At 41.2% G+C, this 9,192-nt stretch overlaps 1 protein-coding gene across 1 annotated transcript; it reads left to right on the top strand.

Moving 5' to 3' along the window:
* The first annotated feature begins 4,696 nt into the window (after positions 1-4,696).
* On the top strand, positions 4,697-8,171 carry hoxc13a (homeobox C13a). Its single transcript, XM_020619708.1, has 2 exons — positions 4,697-5,426; positions 7,772-8,171. Exons 1-2 carry the CDS (start codon positions 4,763-4,765, stop codon positions 8,026-8,028), a joined length of 921 nt encoding a protein of 306 aa, XP_020475364.1. The 5' UTR covers positions 4,697-4,762; the 3' UTR covers positions 8,029-8,171.
* The last annotated feature ends 1,021 nt before the right edge of the window (positions 8,172-9,192 follow it).

Below are 9,192 nucleotides of genomic sequence, written 5' to 3'. Positions count from 1 at the left end.
TCATTGCGTTTAAATGTCCGTGTGTATTTATTATCTAGTCAGATCATTCTGTTTTTCAGGCACACACAGGTTAACCACAGGTTAATCATTTTTCTTGACAAAGTCACATGCCTTCCAGTGCCCGGACCTTTGGCATAGAAATCAACTGGCCTTAGTTTTACGATTCTGAACATTTTAGATTGTAATTTGAAGCCGGGCTGAGCAGAAAAACACCAGACTGAAATCTAGTTTTAGTTTTGTAGGAATGTTTTCATAAAGTGAACTGCTCTGCTCTGCTGTCTGCTGCAACAGCCCACTTTCTTTTATGCACACACACACACACAGACAAGTCAAGAGATATGCACACATAAAGCAATACTAAAAAGAAGCTATTTTGTAGAAGATAATGTCGCATTAACACAAACCTCAATGCAAAATACACGTAAACCAGGCTCACGAGGCACACACCATTTACTATGAAATGTATGAATGCACTACACTCAGATTTCGGTCCATTAAGTCAATTGAATCTGTTAAAACACTTTCCACTGAGTTGGACATGTCTACGTTTACTAAAACTTCCCAGTCCTCATGAATAATCACAAGTTCCACTGACTTTTGTACTGTTACAGCGCGCAAACCTATCTGGTTGTTTTGGTTGAAATGTTAGTGTCCTGAAATTTCCATTCAGGTTCCTTTGAGCTTGATTTGAAAGTTAAGCCTGAGACTGGCTGTAAACTCATAAAGATGAACGCAACCTGGTTTCAGCGTGCATGGCGTAGGCTCAACCTGCAAGCTGTCACCACCTTCTTCAATCTCTACGTGGTCTCTTCATAGACTTTGTGCGTCACTTTCTAGTCCGGTGAAATAATATGTAATAAGTAATGGTATTTATCATTATTGACATTAATTGCCATTTAACCCACAGATACGTATTGAGGACACACCGAGACAAAGTCATTTTGATGGCGGGACTGCGTTGCAATAATGTGATCAATAGCTTTTCCCTAAATCAAGGTAAAGGAAACTGACCATTGGGCTAATCTGACTTATTTCCATTTTTCCTTTTGATATCTGTATCATTGTTATTTTAAAAACAGACATGGCTTTCCAATAAGTGGAATGACCTGTTCCTCGGGATCAAAATGGCATTTGGTAACACATCTAGGCTACTGTATGTTTATAAGAGCATATTCTGTTTGCATGAGATCCAGTAGATCAGTCATGTGCGCACGCAGTCAGATCCTGAGAGCGGAAGCCGCAGGTAGATGGCATTTGTAAGGAGATGGGTGCTTCCCCTCCCCCACAAACCTTTGCATCAGACAGGCTCTCTCTCCGACTGACAGCGCCTGTGTGGAAGGACAAGGTGTCTGACTGTCAAGATAGTTACAGCAGCATATCATGGCTGGTTTTCAGGACACTGACATGTATCTGCCTCTGAAACAGGTAAAACCACAGTGGAGAAGAAATATCTCACGTCTTCCTGCACATTATTTAACTCTTTTTAAGAAAAGAAAATGGAATGAAAATGAACGAATAGTTGTACAAATTGGTGTTTCCAGTGAACTTCCGCCATAAACATTCAGTAAGCAGCCTCCACGTCGAAGCTTAAAACACCTTTTTAAACACCGTTTAAAAATGTTATATTAATGCAAAAACGTTTAGGATACTCTGTTGTTGACAAATTTCTTGTTGTTTTCATGACTCCACATTTTAGTGTTTAGCCATAGTCTATTGGAATTTAATTCACTTTTGGTGTTTGGAGAAATGATACTGACATCCACATGTTTACTGATCTACAGCTTTTCTTTTCGCCCCTGGTCACAAAATGTACATGGAAAAAGTCAATTACCAGAGTAACCTATTTCATCTCGGGGACAAGTAAAACTTTATCCTGGATTAGTGAATATCATCGTTCATAAACTGGCAGGCTAAATCTTTTGGTTGTTAAATTATTTATCTCTTGATAGATAGTTTAGATGGAAATATTGTGTTAAGTATGAAACAGCCCTGCATGTGAAACTGGATCATGCCTAAACGACATATTTTCATCCTTGAATAAACCACCAATGTGTCTACTACCTGCCCATTACTGACGAAAGATAAAAGATAGATAACTTCTAGAATTCATTATCTCTCTCTCTCTCTTTTGCAGGGTGCGTAGGAGATGCTGCTGGTTAAATATCGTCGCTGACATGTTTCTGGTTTATAAGGCAGCTGGTGTGTCAGGGCATTGAACAATTTGAGGGTTACAAATATGATCGTTTTGCTCTGATTATAACAGTATAATAAATGTATTTGTTCATCACAAAGTAAGAAAATAAAGTCAAAATAGCAAATTTATGGTGTTTAAAAAATATCTGGCTACTTCATTATGCATTTGTTTCTTCTTGAAACGTGAATATTAAAATCAATCCATATTTGTCAGAGGAGACCACAAACAGGTTTAACCTGTGAAATATGGTTACTGCAACATAAACTATAACTTAATCATAGTATTTCTTCTAAGTTTAAAAACTTCAGCTATTATCTTTGAGACTTTTTTGCCCAGTGAGAAACTTTTACCATGGCCCAAAAACATTTAGGCCATGCGGACGTTAGGCTGAGTGAATACAAAATGCACCGAACTAATAATAACATAAAGCCACTCATTGATAGCAAAAACTTCTCATCTCCCAAAGTCTGAGCTTGGAAAAATGTTAGTTTGAAATGATTCGGCTGCAGCGCAAATGCGGTCCAATTCCTGATCCTTTAAATGAAATCACAAGGGGTTATATAAAGCCCCTTCCCTCACACACAGCAAATATTTTAGACTAAGGGTCTCTACTTAACCGCTGGTTTTGGGTCTATACTCTAATATGAAGTTCAGTCTTTTCTGTCTGGTTATGACCCTGTTTGTCTGCGGTTTTTTTTTTTACCTTGACCTTGGACTTCCGTGCAGCTGCCGTTTGGATGAGCCATTGTAGCTCTAATTTCCTTAAGACAAAAGAACTTCAGTCTCTGTCCAAGGAAGGACTGGACTTAAAGCTTTCTTAGTATAAACACCCTGCACTAAGGTAGCCTGATTATTCTCAAAGCACCTCAGAAGTGCAGAAATGTTAGACACCCTTTGTAGGACAGCTTGTAGCCCGGGTGAGTCATGGGATAGGCATCACAAAAAGCCTATTTTATTGGAAGCTCTGTGGGCCTATCCCAACAGTAATGTTACAAACTCTAAAATACAGTCAACTCTTAAATATTAACCCAGGAGTATCTTTAAAGAAAGTGCTGCAGTGGACAGGAACAGAGGATTTGCTCAGCTGTTGTGATAAAATGGTCCGGAGGTGAACTAAAAAAGAAAAGACGTTTTAGTTTCTGCAATGAGCTTTGCACAGTGTCAGGTCCTTCAAATCTGCAGGAAGACGCGTGTGAAATAATGGCGCCCAAGTTTCTGCTGGAACTAGGTCCGCACCATGGAGTCTAAATAAATAAAGTCTGGAGCCGAAAGCGACCTCTTGGACTTATTTTCGGCTGGAAGCATCAGTATCAACTTCAATGAATAACGTAGTAAAGTAGCAACGTCACATGAATCCGTGTAATGGTCATTTTAACTGTCACATTATCCTGCACTTTTAGATCTAACCGAGAAAGATATTTGTGCCCAGTCACATTTCTGAAGCTAAACGAGGCTTTCATTCACTGTAGATTACTAATCTAATTATATCTTCAAGATAAAGATACACCGTGTACTGTAATGCAATTTGTAATCACGGTATCTTAACTGGAAAAGCTTTCACCTCGTCCTGTTGCTTCCAAAGTGCAACGACACTCATTGATCATATTCAGGTTTATTAAAATTAAAGCCCCTAGCTCTGCACCTAACACACACACACACATCCTGTAGACTCCAAAGTATCCTATGTTTACCTGACCGATTAAATAACAATACTCTAAAGCTATAATCATCTACATTTGTGTTCCATAGTATCGACTGCTGAAAGGCAGCATTAGTAGTAAACATATTCATTAAATCCTGCTGAGAAGTAGCCTTTGGTCACAGAATCTCACCTGTGTTCATAGGTGACTCAGCGGCATTTAGGCTGTGCACGGCTGTACTGGAAATGGAAGGAGTCTTGGAAAGACTGAACGCTTCACAGATGCATTTGTTTGGACAGCTCTGTATTTTCGTAATCCATTGTTACTTGATAGACATTAAATTGGCAACAGACCTCGGATTCCCGATTAAGTCATGTTCCGTTTATTATCACATTTAATAAGCAAACTGAATCTCAGTCGAAACGTCTCTCTCACCCAGTGAGACACAACATCTGTCCACCAGTGCTTCTGGAAGCAAATTGTATTAGATTCAAAGATTGAATTAAAATGATATCACCTATAGACTATTTTATTTCCCATGCACAAGCTGCAACATGTATCATAGGCCCTTATATTTACTGGTAGTTCTCGGAGTCGGCCAAATTTCACAGGTTGTTTTCGTTTGCCCCGCTCTTGAAAGTAACTCCCCTTTAAGAATCTGGGTCTATGTGACTTAAGCCAATGGTGTGACTCGGTATTCTGCAGGAAAAAGCTGTGACACATTAGGTAGTGGCTCTTTAAAGGGCTGCTCTGCCCCAGCTCGCAAGCCCAATCTCGTAGGACTTGTTACCGTATCACGTGCCAGATTCCTTAATAAAGTGGACACACGAGGTCCCCTGGTGCGCATGCGCGTGGTGTAAAATGTAGTTGGAAATGAGCTGTCCGTCTTGGAGAAGTCGACTTTTAAAAAGCATCGGCAGCCCCTGATATGACGACTTCGCTGGTTCTGCATCCACGCTGGGCAGACTCCTTGATGTACGTTTACGAAAAAAGCCCGAATGAAAACAACCAGAATAAAAGCCAAACAATGGAGGGACTGAGCGGTAATTGCCCTGCGACCCACTGCAGGGAGCTGATGTCGCACCCCGCTCTGGGACGACATTCTGGCACCATAGCGACCCACCAAGGCTCCGTCTACTCGGATATTTCTTCTCCAGACCCCGGTCGGCAGTGTCCAGCTCCGCAGACATCATCGAGTGCATCTTTGAGCTACGGTTATCCCTTTGGAAACCCATATTATGGCTGTCGATTATCTCATTCGCACAACGTGAACTTGCAGCAGAAACCTTGCTCGTACCACCCCGCAGAGAAATATCCCGAGCCTAGCACAGCGCTGCCCTCGGAGGAGCTGTCTACCAGGGCGAAAGAGTTTGCCTTCTACCCGAGTTTCGCCAGCTCATATCAGGCTGTTCCTGGATATCTAGACGTGTCAGTGGTTCCCAGCATCAGCGCCCATCCTGAACCGCGGCACGACGCCTTGATTCCCATGGAGGGCTACCAGCACTGGGCTCTCTCCAATGGTTGGGATGGGCAGGTGTACTGCTCCAAAGAACAAACACAGTCGACCCATCTTTGGAAATCACCTTTCCCAGGTATGGAAAAAATAGTTTGAAAATTTTCCCCCCAACACACTGGAATTCATATGATAGTTCAGTGGCTTGTAGGCTTGTAATACCTGTGTCATCACATTAAGAAAGCTATTTAAATATCAGATAATTTTACTCTGCCGAGATCGTATTTCTTAGTCTCTAAATTGTATTGTGTTAAAGTGCCAATATCAACTTACTTAGAAGTTCATGCATGGGAGCATTAAATGTGCTCAGTAAACATATGTCGATTACCACATATCCCTTATGAAATCTGTGATTATTGATTATTATTATCCTCAGTTTGACATTAAACAAATCGTTATGCACTTTCTTAAAATTGAAAAATTCAAAAAGTTTTGAGTTCAAGTGGCTGTTCAGCTGCCTGGGCCTTTTGCTTTCAGCAGTTTTCAGCTCCTTTCCACTTCAAGTCATATGACTATATGAAGTCATATATTATTTGAATTCATCATATGATTAAAAAGAATACAGTTCAGTTTCGGTCACGTAGAACATAAAAAGATCACCAGTACGTACCTTTGCCCTCTGCACGACAGTGCACTGACTAAGCTAGCCTACTGTTTTTGGCTTGTGCCAGTAAATCTCGGCGCCCTGCAGTGTAGCCTCTCCACAGCCTTTTGCGTTTATCCAGATTCATTTGGGAAACATTTGCATTGCATACAAATGTCAGCATCATTCAACACAAATGACAAGTCACTGTCACACTGTCACTGCTCGGTTCACATGACAGTTCAGGCTCGCCTTTCTACTTACTATCAGACAACATGCATGATAGGCTATAATGTACACGGGCTTGATCAGCACGCGGGTCGCAGTGTTTACTACGCCGCTTCTTTTAGTACAAGAGAAACCTGTAGGTATTTTAATTTCAGACATGGAGCTGCTCGGACTCCTACTGAACGTCACACATGACATATGCCCCCCTTATATTGAAAATGCATAGGAGCAAGCCACGCAAGCACGGGCGCGCAGTCAAATGCGCGCTCACATGTAGAGAACACAAGCGCGCGCTGTGTATGTCTTCTGTGTTGCTTCGCAGGCACACACAGACTAACACACATGCACACCCCCCCACACACACACATACACACATAGATGGAACAATTTTGCCTTCAAATAAAATAAAAAATTCAACAGCAGTGAGCGGAACTCGGCCTCAAATGACCTCTGACACAATATTTAACACATAAGAATAACAAGAGTGTCGTGAGGATAATACTCGACTATCGTTTGGCCTAAATTGGGCTTCCAGAATCTTACATGAACTGTGGAGTTATATCCACAGTCCCTACCTTTAAAGCTACACGGGGGTAAAAGCTGCGTGTCTCCGAGCTTGCCACTGTTTCCAGAGGTATCGCCATATTTGTCCTGTCATATTTCTCATTGGCTAGTTCGCACTCAGCTCCAGTCTTGGCGCAAGGGCGTAATCCCAGAAGTTTGCTTACCTGAACAGTCAAAGTAAACACTGCCAAAAGTACTGTGACTTTTGAAAAGATGTAGAAGGAATACAATGGAAAAAAATGATATTTACATTTTAGGTCAAATTAAGGAAGTGTTTTAAAACATTGTTCACTGTTGTGAAATTGTTCTTAACGCGTAGTTTCTGAATCCCCCAAACAGTTCTCAGTTGTTACTAGTTTATTTGACACATTCTCATTTCTCTGTTCTAACCAAGCGCTGGTCGAAATATTGTTTCCACACCGAGATTTATTGCAATTTATAACTGCACAGGAAGTTGAAGCAGAGACATATCTCAGATACTAATAACAATGTTTGTTCGGTTGTTTAGTAGATCCAGTTCGACCAGGAGATTGAGCCAAAAAAAACCCCCCTGATCCTATCATTGTGGAAACATCGCACAGCTGTAGTGGCCCCCTGATCCTATCACTGTGGAAACATCGCACAGCTGTAGTGGCTGTAACTTGATTATTCATGGCCTGTCACTGTGTAATGATTTTACACGAGTGAATTCACTTAGACGTTTTTATAATTGTGTTCCCATATGTCAGGTGCAGTACACCTGAGATCTCGACTGCAACAGCATTTCTGTTGCCTACTGCTACACCCCCACCCTACACACACACACACACACACACACAGAGAGAGAGAGTGAGCGAGAGAGAGAGAGAGGGTGATGGAAAAGCGGTCTGACTTTGAACGTTAAATTATTTGAAAACTACTCGTATTTTCTGTCTGGTAAAGTCAATATGTAAAAGAAATACACGGATCTCGGCCATTGCAGTGCTAATGGCGTTGTGTGGTGAAACCTTGTGGTGTTCTGGCGCACAGTCTAATATTTTATGTCCAATTTCTTTTTGTTTCTCCTTAAGATGTTGTGCCATTGCAGCCTGAGGTCAGCAGTTACCGTCGTGGGCGTAAAAAGCGTGTCCCTTACACCAAGATCCAGCTGAAGGAGTTGGAGAAAGAGTATGCAGCCAGCAAGTTCATCACCAAAGACAAGAGAAGGCGCATCTCGGCCGCCACCAACCTCTCAGAGCGCCAAGTCACCATCTGGTTCCAAAACCGGCGAGTCAAGGAGAAGAAGTTTGTCAGTAAATCCAAGAACAATCACATGCACGCCACTTGATAATATCAGCCACCTACTTGAAACTGCAACTCATACTTTCTGAAACATCCAACGATATATTTACCAACAAAAATCGTGGTTGAAGATCATTTTGGCTGAGTGTTTTCTAATTTAAGGTCCATAATCTCCATCGACCACGCGACCACACCCCCCTGCTTTCAATTGAGAGATTAAAACTGTGAAAATATTGAAAATTCACTTCACGTTTGTTTTTATAGGAATGTACATATATAAATATATAATATTTAAAACGATATCTGTATTTCAAAGAAAAATATTGCGTGTTTTTTTTTTCCAAAGCCAAATCTCTAAAGGACTGATGACATTTCTAAGACCTGGAGCAGATCAGAACAGAGAATACGGTTCATTTGGTGTTATTTTAAAAAGAATATCGCCATTTGGACAAGAACTGTGGCATAATGAAGCGTTGAACTCGAAACTTAAACAGCTTCAACAAGAAGCTCACAGAGAGGACTTTCTTGAGAAAGAATGATCCCCCCCCCACCTCCCCCCCCCCTTCCCCAAATATTCCTTTTTAATTTCAAATGCTATGCTCCTCTGCGTGAGATATGTTTTCTTAAGCCTGGGGTAAAACAAAGACTGCTATATTGTTAATCTGTATAGTGCAATGCCTTTTATTTAATTCATATTATGGCGGAATTGTAAACCGGAATATGCAAAACCTGTATGTTTTCCTTTATCAGTGGAGGACTGTGTCATGCAACTGGAATGATTGTAACCCATTAAAAGTCAGTGAGTATTACACATAAATGCACAATCGTTTTATTTTGCCTTTGTTATAGTGTAGCATTGGAGCTGATCACGCGCCTTGTACGAAGCCTGTAATTCCGTGCAGTATGTTTGTGCTGTATTGTGGTGTTGGATTACATGGTGTTTTATAAATAAATGATTATGAAAATGCTCAAATAACCAAGTCAGACAGACATCCTGCTTGCAGCATTTCCTTTCCCTCCACGTTGCACCGGCGGTATTAGGCAGCAAAAGCTCTGCCCACTCATCTTTTCTTTTCAACTTGACTTTCTACCATCAATAGCGGACGGACGAGAGAAGACTTATGTTGCGAGGTGCTTGATTAAGACTTACTGGGCATCCTGGAGTCTTATTAATGGCTTCAAGGGCTGATACAGTGATTCGGTTTGTTTA

Source organism: Monopterus albus, unplaced genomic scaffold (assembly GCF_001952655.1).
Source record: "Monopterus albus unplaced genomic scaffold, M_albus_1.0 scaffold6.1, whole genome shotgun sequence".
Classification (NCBI taxonomy): Eukaryota; Metazoa; Chordata; class Actinopteri; order Synbranchiformes; family Synbranchidae; genus Monopterus; species Monopterus albus.
This window is presented reverse-complemented; position numbering and strand designations above follow the sequence as displayed.